Here is a 14,934-nt window from a genome sequence, read left to right on the forward strand (position 1 = left end):
AACACAGCAAGAGTGCATCCTAGGTAGATTTAAGAAGGTCAAGTCATAAGCCCAACAAAAACGAAATCAACTGTTCAACCTTGAAGGAATGGGGGTAGAAATTCAAATTTTTCTGTCAAACTTATGTACACTGTCAAATTAACAGTTTTGTTTTTGCATTGCCGATGGCAGCAGCCAACAAATTAAGAGGTTTGTACTTTGTGACAAAATTAACAAAATGTTGAAAAAAATGCTAAAAAATCCTTTGGACATAAGAGTGTATGTGGATACAACTCTCAAATTGGAAAATTTTATCAGCTGGACTTATGACATTAGCTTCTTTAAACTGTCTAGAGTATATTTGTCGCTCAACAACCTAATGTCTTATTCCTCTGTTGCTTTGGGCCTCATATGACACTCATCTGAGTGGTGCTCATTTGCAAACAACACACGCTGTGCGACGACCAAATTGAGAAACACATCCATATGCACACATTACTAAAACGTTCGGGCATCTCTCACTCTATTGGATATGTTCATGTGTTTCTAGCTAACTTTGTTTTAAGGTGACATGCGTAACAGGCTTTGGCCAAAGTGGCTATTGAGTGTAAAATTTTGGGTCTCATGCAGTTCTCTGATATCGAGAGTTATTGATGACGTATCACTTTTTTGTTATCAGTGTATAAATTATAATGAAATTCCCAGATATAATGAAATTCCAACCGATTTATTATGTGAGAGACTTTCATGAGAGGTTATTGTTCCCAATTTTACAAAGGTAATGAAAAATATATTTAAACAAGGACTGGATGGACCGAATATTATATAGGTCCCATTTGTCCAGATCTATGCACAGTTTTTCATTATAGGCATAGTTCCTCAGAAATGTTGTCAGTATTAGGAGGGGATAACCACGGCTGAACATTTTTTCTGATGTTTTCGCCTGGATTCTAACCCATGTGTTCATGCCTATGCACTACCGTTGCTTCCAAATCTAATCTAATCTAAAAGTGTTACCAGGGAAAGAGGTTGCAGTGTCTTTTGGCCCATATCTTTTTATTTTGTGAAAAAAAAATCTATTTGGTTTTGTTCTTTGCATGGTCGTACAAACATCGGTGGAGCTGATTTACTTGAAATGTTCGTAGAGAGTGTAGAAAGGACCAGTGAAGGGGGTTGTGTGTACCAAAAACTCCTAGGAGGAAATGTTACGCTATCATGGCAATATGGGTCCCAAATGAAAGGTGTAACTAAACTGACATAGGAATATGGCGTTGAGTGTCTGGAGGCCACTTAAACCTCCCGATCAGGGCAAAGTGGCATTCAATTGAGATATGGAATTATGATTCTGAGGGTCAGCCTTACCAACCAACGGACATGTAAACATTATTGGGCATAATTTCATGATATATAAATTCAGAGTATGTCAAGTTTTGGTCTATTTAAATGTCTCAAGGTCCGTCACTTCGCCAAATCTCCCAGTGAAGACATTTAATCTGTCTTCTGGAATGTGGACTGTCATGAAAGCATTTTAAGAGCAGAGAACGAATCTGAAATTGAAACATGGGATCAAGTGCCTAAGAGTCCACCATATCCCCAATTGTATATATGGTATAGGGATCAAGATCAAGACAGACACAAATAAAACGTTTTTAGTGAAAATAAACAATTTCAGTTGTTTATTTCATTTAAATAAACATACGGAATCAGCTTGTGAGCGCTCTTTTCAACTCAAATTCCCAACAAATAAATTTACACCTCATCATAACAATATGTAGCTCAAAGCTTTTATTCTCCCGACGGAGTCTCTGCACTCATACTGAAGAATCAAGATATATCGGGAGGTTCTCAGCCCATCTATAGTTTCCGATGTCCGAAAAATGGGCAGAATGATCCCGCCTGGAAACTCGCAAGCAAAGGAGAACAGTCCCGACCCATTTCCCTTCTCTCACCGTGGCGACTACTTGTGATAGAAGGGAAATCTTGAAAACATGGATTTGCATAGCACGACTTCTGCTTTGCACGCCATCACTTGCATATCTTGGTCGTTGTCTCAACCTGGCAAAGCCGGTCTTAGTGGCACGGGCCCAATCCATGGATTTCGATACGGCAACTCATCCCACGCCTTTCGAGGACATCGCCGACACGTCCTCCAGTTGTACACCGGAAACGTTGGATTGCGAATTGTGAAAGTTAGGCATAAGGTGTCGAGGTCCCCAAAAGTATAACAGGGAGTTCCCCAAGGACTTATTAAATCTTCGTTCCCACAAGACGGCATCGAAATCGTATTAAATGCGGGTGTTTGTATGATCATGGCCTCAATTCAAGTCCACTCGTTGAAGTTATCTGCGATAGGTTAAACGTATACCTCACCGAATGTAACCAGCACTAGTAAGGAGATAACCACCGATGAAAATTTTTCTGATGGATTTGAAGCTTGGCGTTCAGCGCCATGAGGGAAAGTGATGCTGATTGAAATCGGAAAGTTTTTTTTTGCATCAAAATCTATTAAAGTGGGTGTTAAGTTGTTTTCACAGTGAAACTTCATAAAAAAAAATAGTGAAAAAAAATCTGTGAAAACAATTTCATTGAGTATAAGTTTGGTATTCATTAAAAGCGTGGCGAAACGTTTTTCAGCTTGGGTCAACATGATAAAAAAAGGAATTTTCGTCGCATTCGCATTGCATGCGAATTACGAAATTTACCAAAATATAATTTACCAAAAATATAATTTACCAAAACATAATTTACCAAAAATTAACATAATTTACCAAAAATAAAGGTGCCATCCGACTACATGTTCTTGTCTTATGACATGTCAAATTTAGCTATTGTTAAAGTTGCACACATAGTGTGATACGAATGAAAATAACACATCAAAATCACTTTTCAAAATATTGGGTTGCCCAAAAAGTAATTGCGGATTTTTTAAAAGAAAGTAAATGCATTTGTAATAAAACTTAGAATGAACTTTAATCAAATACACTTTTTTACACTTTTTTCTAAAGCAAGCTAAAAGTAACAGCTGATAACGGACAGAATAAAGAATGCAATTACAGAGTCACAAGCTGTGAAAAAATTTGTCAACGCCGACTATATGAAAAATCCGCAATTACTTTTTAGGCAACCCAATAGCAGTGTTATTTTTTCGATTAGAGCGGTGCTCTAACCTTCTGACAAAAACATAAAAAAATCTGCCAAATTAAATTGTTTTTCACAACTTTAACCATTTGTAGCCATAAAAATCTCTTTTTGCTCACATTTTTAGTTCATGCGATAGCGAATATGATGAATCGTATGTAAAACGGCAATTTTGACACACGTAATGAAATACAATAATATATAAAAAGTGGCATGTCATAAGACAAGACATTTTGTTTTATAGAGCCTTAAAAGATCTTAAAAATTTTGGTAAGACATTTTGTGATATAGAGCCTTAAACGATCTTAAAAATTTTGCTAAAAGCGAATATAGTACCACCCTAAGGGTTTGTATTCTATTCTGCTTTCGGAATAGTCTCTAAAATTTTTAATTGTTTCTCAACAATTAAAGCTAAATTTGACAGCATTCAATTTTGTTTGTTTCCATACCAAAACACGTATAAAACACCTCAATTATATTATGGGTTCCATTGCCGGCAACATTGTTGTTTGTTTAAGGATCGTTTTTTTTTTGGAAATTCATTTGTATGCGAAAAAAAATATAAAACGTCTTTTGGTATAAAAACAAAAACAGATGATTACTATAAAATTTCGCTCGTAAAACAATTCAAAATTTCAGTGACTATTTAAGCAGAACAGAATACCAACCTTAATTAGATATGTATTAAATTTGACAGGCTTTGCGTTCATATACCTTGTTTTATGTAAAGTCTTAACAATTCAAGAAGTGTTATTATAACGGTAGCATTACACGCCTTTTAAATTGGTCCACCACCATCTGGCATGTCAAAAATGTAGAAAATTGTGGCAACACTGCTTGCTTCTTCTTCAATTTTCATTACGTCTAGCCCACTGGCCATCATCACGTTTTCTCCGAGTTGCGAATGAAGTTGCAAGAAATCTGGGAAGTTTTCTATTAAAAACATTCGTAAAGTATTTGTAATTGGTCATGTCTTGGTTATTGGGAAGAAATAGGCCACAGCAGCCACAGGAAATGCCTTCGGGAGAAGGTGGAAATCCAGATGGTGCCACTGCCGGCGAGCGCTCTGGTGATTCCCAACTGTCTAAGGCAGAGCGTAAAGCCATGGAGGCCTATCGATTTGATTCGTCTGCCTTGGAACGTGCTGCTGAAGCCGCACGCACTTTGGAAAGGTCAAGTAAGTGAATTTCATCATGCGATATTCAAAAAGAGTAATCAATTCAATCTTGTGCGGAGGGCTCAATTCAAACACCATTGCATAATCGCTATGTGTACATGTGTTATTCTTTATAGGGGGACAACATTTAATTTCTATCATAATTATGCAAAGTGAATTAAACCATGCTATTTTTCCTTAGAACATGCCCGTGAAGCCTTGGACTTGTCCAAGATGCAGGAACTTACCCGGCAACAGGAGTATCAGCAAAAAGTAAAGGAGTATGAAGCACATATTGAACAGGCCAAAGTGGAACAGAAACGCATTGATCATGAGGAGAGGCGCAAGACATTAATTGTACGTAAATTTTATTATTTTCATAGTATTTTAACATTATTGTGTTCGTCTTTTTTGTAGGAAGAAACCAAACAACAGCAACAGCGAGCTCAATACCAAGACCAACTTGCTCGCAAACGCTATGAAGACCAATTGGCCCAACAACAACGTGTGCAGGAAGAAAATCTTAGAAAGTAATTTCTTCAACATTTTTCAAAAAATCATAGCTAAAACTATTTTTTTTTACTTCAAGGCAAGAGGAAAGTGTAGCTCGCCAGGAAGCAATGCGTCGCCAAACTATAGAACATGAAATCGAAATGAAAGAGAAAAACCGTTTGAAAATGCTGGAACATGAAATGAGAGTGAAAGCTAAAGTCGATCGTGAAAATCGTGACATCAATTTGGAACAAATTCGCTTAAAAGCCCAGGAACAGCGTACTACCATTTTGGAAGGCATCAAGTAATTTGTACGAGACAATGATTTATGTAAATTTTTTATGGTAAATTTCTTCACAGAACTGCTGGTTCAGTTATTGGGTCTGGTGTTGAAGCAATGCTTACAGATTGGGACAAGGTATTGACTGCTGCCGGTGGCCTTTCCTTGTTAGCTCTAGGTGTCTATGCTGCCAAGGGAGCAACTGGTGTAACAGCGCGTTATGTTGAATCACGCATTGGCAAACCCACCCTGGTGGGAGAGACTTCACGTTTTGCCATGTTGGATGCGGTCAAACATCCTGTTAAATACATACAGAAATTGAAATCTAAACCTGCCGATGCCTTGCAGGGTGTTGTGCTCAACCCCAAACTAGAGGAACGTTTGCGTGATGTGGCCATTGCTACAAAAAATACTCGCATTAACAAAGGCATGTATAGGAACGTGCTTATGCATGGGCCACCTGGAACTGGTAAAACTATGTTTGCCAAAAAGTTAGCAGAACATTCTGGTATGGATTATGCAATCATGACCGGTGGTGATGTAGCACCAATGGGCAAAGAAGCTGTAACAGCAATACACAAAGTTTTCGACTGGTCACAGGCTAGTCGTCGCGGTCTGCTTCTGTTTGTAGACGAAGCTGATGCCTTCTTGCGTAAACGTTCTTCGGAACATATTTCCGAGGATTTGAGAGCAGCACTTAATGCTTTCCTGTATCGCACTTCAGAGCAGAATTCCAAGTTTATGTTGGTCTTGGCTTCAAATACACCTGAACAATTCGATTACGCCATCAATGATCGTTTGGATGAAATGGTGGAGTTCACCTTGCCAGGTTTGGAGGAACGCGAACGTTTATTGCGTTTATACTTCGATAAGTATGTTTTGCAGCCTGCAGCTGAGGGGGCAAAGTATGTTATAATGGAATATAGGTTAACGTTTTTGGCTTAATGATTTTTTACGTTTTGATTGATTTAGACGTTTCAAATTGGAGCAATTTGATTATGGTGCTGCTTGTTCGAAAATGGCTAAAATATGTGAAGGTATGTCAGGTCGTGAAATTTCCAAACTGGGAGTGTCTTGGCAAGCTGCTGTGTATGCTTCGGAAAATGGTGTTCTCACAGAAAAGATGGTGTTGGACAGAGCGGAAGCAGCTGCTATACAACATAAGCAGAAGGTATATTTCCAGTTTTTATTTGGAAATTAGAAATTAGACTTAACCATGTTGTTTTTTTTTGCAGATGGCCTGGCTCTCGGAACAAGAACGTCTGGATCATAAATCCATAACAGGGGGAAAATCGAATTAGTGTGATTAAAATTGGTTTGGGGGGTTATAAAAGGACCTTATTATTTCTAGTTTTAAAATTATCAAAACTTCCTAAAGATTAACTGTACCGCTAATTAGATTTTTAAGTTTAGGAACAACTATACACCACTTACATATACACACACAGATATAAGCAAGGCTTTCACGATGTCTGCGGTATTATTGATAGCAAACAAAAAGAGTACAAAGTTTCCAAATCCTTAACTGCCATTTGTCCTATGTAGAGCAGTAGGGAAAAAGAGATACAATATAAGATTTTTACCATTGTTTACATTGTAATCTCTGCAGGGCATTTTTACTAAAAAAGGCATAAATTCTTTTTGTTTTTTGTAAATAATTTATATTCTTAAGATTTGTACTTTTGTTTAAGAATCTTTATTATATGTACATTGAGAACAAAATGTAGATCGGAAAGCTGTTGCTTTGTTATGTGTTACAAGTTGTTAACTGCTGAAATTATGCATTTTACCCAGAAGCAAACAGAAAAAATGTATTTAGGGAAATTTATATTAAACTTCTCCACATTTTGCCACTGTTTAGCAATGCTGTTGGTATAGCTAAGGGGAGACGTGTTAGCTTAAACAATATTTTATGTTTCCTTTTTTACAAATTGTTTTTTTATTTTATTTACATATACGTTTTGCGAAAACGTTTTAAAAAGAATGTATTGGAAATATCATTACCAAAAAAATTTAATTAAATCTATGGAAATATTTACAAACGAAATGGTCGTTTTATTTGAAAGGAAGGATTTCAATAAAGTTTTTAATATAAATTTCCAGCCTTACTTTGATAACAAAGGTTTACACTTATTTATTCTAGAGTTCAATAGTTCAGCAACGTAATCAGTTAATAAACCATAGAAACGTTTCATTCACTTTTTATATGATATGACGCATAGTAACAAGCACCCCATTTGTCGGTACCTTGCAAGCATAGTTTCAAGAACCATTTCATTTCAGCATTTCATCTCAAAACTACCAACAATGAAATCAAAAATGGATCCCCTAAAAGTTGCAACTTACGCCAAGGCTTTAAGTTAAGGATTTACGAATCTGTGCCAGCAATGTTCGGACTAGAGTTCATATAAAAGTTACAATTGGACAGTAGGATGGGTCAATTTTAAGCGATAAAGCGGTTATCAAAACCGGTATCTACGACGAATGCTAAGAAAATTTGCCCAAGAATCCATGGATCTACATCTAAGTCGAGCTTCCGGTTTTGTACGATTTTGATTGAAGATCTTTGATTTCTCGGACAAGTTTTCTTAGCTTCGTCATAGATGTAGATTTTGTTGTTGTTGTAACTACATTTTCATGTGGAGGTGGCTATCCTCGTCAAGATACTGTATGTGAGTAAGCTCGTTCCGGTCTAAACTACCGATCGCCGCGGGAACGGGGTTGCCATTGGTTATTTTAAGGCGCCAATAACTCGCCTTGTCATATCAAGCATCATAGGCACTCAATATTTGTGCAAGAGCCGGTGCCGCCCGACTTAGACTCTCCGCTCGATACCGCTGTCCAGTCTGTACCAGTCGATATGCCACAAAACAAGACATGAGTTTGAATGGGGATTCGTAGGTAAGTTGGAGGAAGTCGAGCTGACAATGAGAACTTAGCTAAAACAGAAGATTGAATTCCAATCCTATGGCATCCCGTTAATTGTACGTACCGGACTGACCCAATGAAGACCTTCATCGGGACTGCCGCCTCAGTGTACAACACACTGCTTCAACAACAACTGAATTCTAAAATGTTACTGCAAAAAGGCCGTAGCACAGAGTTTAGCATGTCAAATCTTAGTTCAAATCCTGACGTGAACATCAGAAAAAATCTGACCCTGTTCCAAAATGTCTGTTGGAAAATTTCCATTTACTGACAAAAGGCGATATAAACTGATCCTTGGACATTACAACCACTGTTAGATGTTTCGGACATAGTTAGTCTCCGCCATTGATTTCCCAATGATGGAGCTGATGGAGACGACGGTCGAAAGAGAAAGACATCCAATAATAGAATAAGGCTTATAGCCTTGGCCGCTTTCATAAGTATAATAGCGAACAGCATATAGTTTCGCTTCCTCGACATCCATAAGCCCACGTGCCACGTGCTTATCGTCAAACTGTACAACAGATAATCAAAAACACGAATTATGGCCGATTGCAGAAGTTTGTTTATTCTTTAGTGACCTCATTGAGTCTCATCTCACTAACTCGACGAAGAGGTGGATTGTGGACTTCATGTACGGTCGCCGTTACACGTACAGTTTTGAAAAACAAAGTCGAAGACCCGTTGAGTTACAGAGGAATTCTCCAAGGGAGTATTCTCTCGACGTTCTTGCTAATCTATACCTCGTTAAGCACGCTCTAACCCCTTCTGGCGTGCAGATGATAGCGAAGGAGAATAACATTCCCTGAATGAACGAATATACATTTATCCCCAAGACCTAAGAGTTTTTCAGGATTCGCAAATTTAAAATCTTTATCATGAAATAGTCAGCCAGACTATTCATCACCAGGATGAAAGAGGTATCGAAGGAGCATGAAGCCATAGCTGATGGTTATTGGCAGGTAGCACTAGAAGTATGGACAAAGATGATTCAGGGCCAACGTGGACAGCAGGAGTAAACAGAAAGTATTGGCGAAACCATCATGAGAAGAACAAAATTCTTAAGGTAAAAGACTATAGTGAGCTTTTCTCTAAACAGCATCTTCTAAGTTGCCATCAGGATAATAACCCGAAATCCAAATCAATGGAACCGCCTCCTAAAAATGTCAGGATGGGTATCTATCGGGACTGCAGAATATTAGAATACTATTACCAATGCGACTTCATAATACCAGCCGAATATAGTCTTTGCAGAAGTTGGGAAAGTTCGGCCTAGAAAAAACAGAGCTACTCTGGTCCAAATAAAGATACGGATAGTATAGCAAACTGAAGCCCTATGTCTCAAGGTTAGACAATAATATCTTAAGCGGAGTATTCTGTTCAGCTTTTTAAACTTAATTAGATGAAATTTTTTTTGTACAAATTCAATCTTCCATGACACCAATGACCTCCTTTACATTCCCAAAGATACAAACTAATCTAACTGCAGAATCAATATGAACCGCTCCAATTGAAGCGGCCAGATTCCTAGAGCTAGATCCGGGTCAGTAAAATCTTAAAATTATTCAATTGTATATTTACAGCCAACATGTCTACAACAACAACGATCTAAAGCGAGATTATTGGTAATATGCACTTGAAAGATCCGGTATAGGAAATTGTTGTTGTTGTAGCAGTGTGTTATACACTGAGACGGCCGATGAAGAACTCTATCGGGTCATAGGTTGATAGGTAATTGTTGTTGTTGTTGTTGTTGTAGCAGTGTATTGTACACTGAGGCGGCAGCCCTTGCCGATGAAGTACTCCATCGGGTCAATCCGGTACGTACAACCGGCTGCCATGGGATTGATAGGTAATTGTAGTTTGCTGTTACGTACCGAAAATTTCGAACTTTCGCGAGTGTTGGATATTTTTTTTCGGTGTTACTGAACGAAAGCCAATGATTTTGTTCTGTTTGTAGCATGAAGCGATTTACACAACAACAGTGTAAAGTAAAGGAATGTGTGACTGATTGTCCACATATCTTAGTTGTTGGTTGGAGTTAAAACAACAGCGCGTCTGAGGAGGAGGTTGCGGATAGTGGATTGCTTCGTATAAGGAGTAAATGCTCCACTCGTTACCGCTGATTTTCCGTGACTACATCGAGTGGAGAGTCTCAAGGAGAGACCGGGCGGCACCGTCACTTGTTTAAACACTGAGCGTCTATGATGCTCGTTCCGGTCTATAGGACCGGACGAGGATCGCTACCTCTGCATGCAATGTGGCTACAAGAACAACAAAGATTATTCAGAGTCAAAATGGACAGAATGATTAAACAGAAAGCAGTGGAGAAACCATCAAGGGCCGCCTACAGATAACAAACATCGACCATCTACACCAGGAGACCAAGATCCTTAGAGTTAAAGACCATAATGAGCTTATATCAAACTGTAACTCCAGGACAATAACTAGATTTTCAAATCAACGGAACCCCTCCTAGAAATGTAGAATGAATATCTACGTCCAGAACGGGATTGCATAATATTCATCAGAATACTGTAACCCATGCGACTTCATCATATCAGCCGAATATAGTCCTTGGTAAATGGCCACCACCCATTGCAGAAGATGGGAAATTTCTGCCTAAAAAAAACAGGGCTACTCTAGTCCAAATGAAGATACGGATGTTGTAGCAAATTGAAGACGTATGGCTCAATGTCAGACAATACCATCCTTAATATCTTAAGCAGAGTATTATGTTCAACTTTCGAAGTCGTTGTGAAAAAATTTAACAAAATAATTTTTTTTTTACAAATTCAATCTTCCATGATTTCAATGACCTTTTTACATTCCCAGAGTAACCAATTAATCTAACTGCAGAATCATTATTGACCGCTCCAATTGAAGCGGCTAAGTTCCTAGAGCTAGATCCGGGTCAGCATAATTTTAAAATTGATCAATGTTATACTTACAGCGAACATGTCTATAACAACAATGAACTTATGCGGGATTTTTGGTGGTATGCACTTGAGAGCTCCGGTATTGGTAACTTAGTTTGCTGTTTCGTACCGAAAATTTTGAACTTCAAAATTTTTCCGTTTGCCTTGATGTGAAATTGTGACATCGTAAATGTTGGAGATTTAGTTTCGATGTTACTGAAAGAAAACCAATGATTTTGTTCTGTTTGTTGCATGAAGCGATTTAAAAAACAACAGTGCAAAGTAAAGTAAGTAACAACAGTGCAAAGTAAAGTAATGTGTAACTGATTGTCCATATTAATGAATATTTGTTGTCGGTTGGAGCTAAAACAACCGCTCGTCTGTGAAAAAAATCTCTTCTTCTTATTCTTAGACTCATGATTTTGGTCAATGCTTTTTAATCGATAACTAATCGATGACGAGCGGCCCCATTAATGGCCCTTTTATACGGCACAACATGATCGTACTCAAGTTGTGTGCGTATTGTTTATGCAGAGTTTACGTGTCAAATAGTATGTATGGTCATTGTAATAGTATTGGTGAAAACAAAGGCGTATGGGTCACATGAACACAGAACCATCGGTAATGGCTAAAAAATCAAAATCATTTGATTTTTTCCATGAATGGCGTCTATCGATTGCCGTTTACAAAGAAATGTGTAATCATTAGTTGACAGATATTGAAAAACGCGTTTAGTGCCAAATAATGTTATAAAATGAGAAGTAAAATATCAGAATTTCTATAAAACCAAAGAAAATAAAAAATCAATGTACCGTTTTTGGCAAAGGCTGTAATCAAGACGTACAGACTATGATGTGCCATTTAAATTCCGCATAATGTAAAGTCCCCACAATCAACACGTACACACGATGAGTACGTTCATGATGCGCCATATAAAGTGCGTATAAATTTAACCGCCACTTGTCATCGATTAGTTGAGCAAAACATTAGTCTAAGAAGAAGAGGTTTGTTTACACAGAATTTGCAAGATTGTCTATAAATTCCTTGATTGATCACAAAAATGAAGAAAATTAAGATGAAAAATCGCTTGTGTTTATATTTAAGTCACAGCGAATTAATTGAAAATCTACACCATGAACGTTTACAAACCAGGGATAGCCAGTTGTACACATATAGGCCTGAACTTTTCGATTTTAAATCAAAGACCTTAGAACAGCCGGCAGACAAATCTGATCCCACAAGAAGTAACAAGCGGAAAAGGAAAGCAAGGGAATTTGTGAAAAATGAGGAGATTTCAAAAGTAAATGCAGAGCTCGAACCTTTCCTGAAAGAAATTCAGAGAATTATATGCAGCACACATTGTGTGTCATTAGAAAGTATATCAAGACTGTGGGAAGAGCCCACAGAGTTTCCCCAGTTTCGTGGTGCCAACAGCACAAGCCAATTCCAAACAACAGCATTTAATCACAACACATACCTAATACCTCCAAAATGTAAGTTTTATAACTATGATGTAAATTTGCTCCCTGAACTACTTCCAGAATTGGAAAAATACGATATTGTCATCATGGATATGCCGTGGCGCAACAAATATATTAAACGTCTTAAAAAGGTTAACCAATCAATGGCCTATCAAATGCTGTCCAATGATAGTTTAAACGAGATACCCTTACAACAAATGGTACATAAACATTCCTTAGTGGTGTTGTGGTGTACGAATTCTTTGCAACACCAACGTGCCATAATGGATAATTTCCTACCTTCATGGAACTTGAAATTAGTTCATTGTCTCAAGTGGTTTAAATTTAGTACACAGGGGGAGTTGATAAGCCCCGTGAAAACTGAAGGATATAAGCAGCCCTATGAAACGATATATATAGCTTGTCACCAGGACCGAAACATGGAGGAAATAAAAGGTTTGCAAGATGTAGATTTTATAGCAAGTATACCGAGCATTATACATTCGCATAAACCGCCTTTAATAAATTGGTTAAGAGAATATTTGAATGACCCCCAAGACTTTAAAGGTTTGGAAATATTTGCTCGATATTTACAGCCCCAATTTACATCGATAGGTTTGGAAGTTATAAAGCTTATGGATAAACGTCTGTATAATGCAGCTACTCGCATATAGTTTTTATTTTATATTTAAAAAAAAATAGAGTAGAAAAAAGCACCTCAATAAAATAGTACAGAAATGAATTAAACATGTGGTTATTAAAACATTATTTATTAATTTAAATAAAATAACTTAATCTTTACAAGGCCACGGATTAAACCCCTTAACAGGACATATTTACCGATTGGGACAATATGAGTATCAAATAAAAGGTGTTTGGAAGTTAAGTACACATCTATTATAATAAATTGGTCCAAGGTGTCTGCCCGGCCTCTCCAACTCCATGAATGTCCAAAGTCACATAATTGGTATAAAATGAAAGGTTTTTGAGAGTACGAACGTCTTATTGAATCGTATTAGGTGGTCGGGCCGGTCTCAGACTCTGCTGCACATGTGTATATCAGATACGTAGTCTACTCTCAAAAACCTTTCATTTTATACCAGTTTTGTGAGTGGACATTCATGTCCGTTTTGGGGGTTTTTGGGGTTGGAGAGGCCCAGCAGACACCTTGGACCAATTTCTTATAACAGATGTGTAGTCAACTTCCAAACACCTTTTATTTGATACCCATATTGTCCCGATCGGTAAATATGTCCTGTTAAGGGGTTTATGAGGTGTGGGGGCGGCGCAGACACCAAGAAATACATTTTTATATCAGCTTTTTACTCTACGTTCAAATACCTATGATTTGATATCCATATTGTCCCAATCGGTAAATTTGTCCCGCTGGGGGGTGGGGAGGCCCCTTAGACGCCAAGAAAAACATTTTTATGTCAGATTTGTACATTACTTTTAAATACCTTTTATTTGATAACCATATTGCCCAAAGCGATAAAAAGTGTCCTGTTGGACGGGGTATTTGGGGAGGGACCCCCTACACTAAGGATGACATTTTTATGCCAAGTTTCAACTCAACTCTTAAATGCCTTTCATTTGATACCCATATTGTCCCAATCGGTAAACATGTTCCCAGGTTATTTGACCCCAAATTGTATACCAATTTTGCGTTTTTGTGGTACCACCAGGTGGCATACAAAAATCGGAGCCCTCATATCCGAGATCTGGCGTTTTTTAAAATTGTGGCAAAGTGGCAAATATTGTACCCTATTTTACCGGGTGCTCAAATAACCTGGGTGTCCCCCAGCGGTTATATTCTCTATCTAGGCGATCGTAAAAAATATCCTTGGTATGCTCGTCGTTGTCTTCCGTCGAGGCATGGGCACAAATTAGGCTGATGTTGAAAAATTTTGCTTTTATGCGGATTGTGCCTAGCCTCCCATCCACCGGAGTAAAGCTTGATATAGGTGTTTCACTATCCGACTTACCACAAATTCACAGCCAAGTTCATGTCTCGTGTTATGGCGCCTATAGTAAACTGCGAACAGGCGCTAATGTCCTCATGTGGACCACCTCAATCGGGAGACTAAGATCCTACCAGTGTCAAAGCAATATCTTATGGGCTGTTATCGCAGAGACCACCCAAATCATCATCTTGTGGATAGATATCCACCGCCCAGGATCCTTGAGGTGAGGTTCTGCGCTACAGAGAATCTCTAGATCAAGCAGGTTTAGACAACATTTATGCAGACACGGAAGCAGATGCGGTAAATGGGTACCGGGTGTATGTAGTCCTTGGAGAACGACCGCCTCCCATTGCACCTGAAGAAATTGACCTCCCCCGGCAAACCAGAGTAGTTCTGGCTCAATTACGTTCCGGCAGATGCAGCCGCCTCAACTCCTACAGAGCAAGGATTGATACCGACGTGCAAGATGTATGTCCCGATTGTAACCAGGGACACGTCATCTGTTTAACTGCCCAGCCAGACCCACTCTACTCAGACCCAGATTCCTGTGGACGCACCCCATCTTAGTCGCAGAGTTCCTGGGTCTTGACACTCAACAGAATTAAGCAGACGAAAGATA

The 14,934-nt window shown here is 38.3% G+C and overlaps 2 protein-coding genes across 2 annotated transcripts; both read left to right on the forward strand.

Moving 5' to 3' along the window:
* Positions 1-3,941: 3,941 nt before the first annotated feature.
* On the forward strand, positions 3,942-7,092 carry LOC106083591 (ATPase family AAA domain-containing protein 3A homolog). Its single transcript, XM_013246710.2, has 7 exons — positions 3,942-4,294; positions 4,476-4,630; positions 4,691-4,803; positions 4,863-5,069; positions 5,126-5,950; positions 6,018-6,216; positions 6,281-7,092. The coding sequence occupies exons 1-7, from the start codon at positions 4,087-4,089 to the stop codon at positions 6,344-6,346; spliced, it is 1,773 nt and encodes a 590-aa protein (XP_013102164.1). The 5' UTR covers positions 3,942-4,086; the 3' UTR covers positions 6,347-7,092.
* A 4,559-nt stretch (positions 7,093-11,651) lies between these two features.
* Positions 11,652-13,093, forward strand: LOC106083594 (N(6)-adenine-specific methyltransferase METTL4). The gene has a single exon (XM_013246723.2). It carries the CDS (start codon positions 11,952-11,954, stop codon positions 13,023-13,025), a length of 1,074 nt encoding a protein of 357 aa, XP_013102177.2. The 5' UTR covers positions 11,652-11,951; the 3' UTR covers positions 13,026-13,093.
* Positions 13,094-14,934: the final 1,841 nt, after the last annotated feature.

Source organism: Stomoxys calcitrans, chromosome 2 (assembly GCF_963082655.1).
Source record: "Stomoxys calcitrans chromosome 2, idStoCalc2.1, whole genome shotgun sequence".
Classification (NCBI taxonomy): Eukaryota; Metazoa; Arthropoda; class Insecta; order Diptera; family Muscidae; genus Stomoxys; species Stomoxys calcitrans.

Bases quoted from the DNA above. Each gene is read 5' to 3' on its own strand.
- LOC106083591 (XM_013246710.2), top strand. From the start codon at position 4,087: ATGTCTTGGTTATTGGGAAGAAATAGGCCACAGCAGCCACAGGAAATG. The intron at 4,804-4,862 runs GTAATTTCTTCA...TTTTACTTCAAG, and splicing joins CAGGAAGAAAATCTTAGAAA to GCAAGAGGAAAGTGTAGCTC. The intron at 5,951-6,017 runs GTATGTTATAAT...TGATTGATTTAG, and splicing joins CCTGCAGCTGAGGGGGCAAA to ACGTTTCAAATTGGAGCAAT.
- LOC106083594 (XM_013246723.2), top strand. From the start codon at position 11,952: ATGAAGAAAATTAAGATGAAAAATCGCTTGTGTTTATATTTAAGTCAC.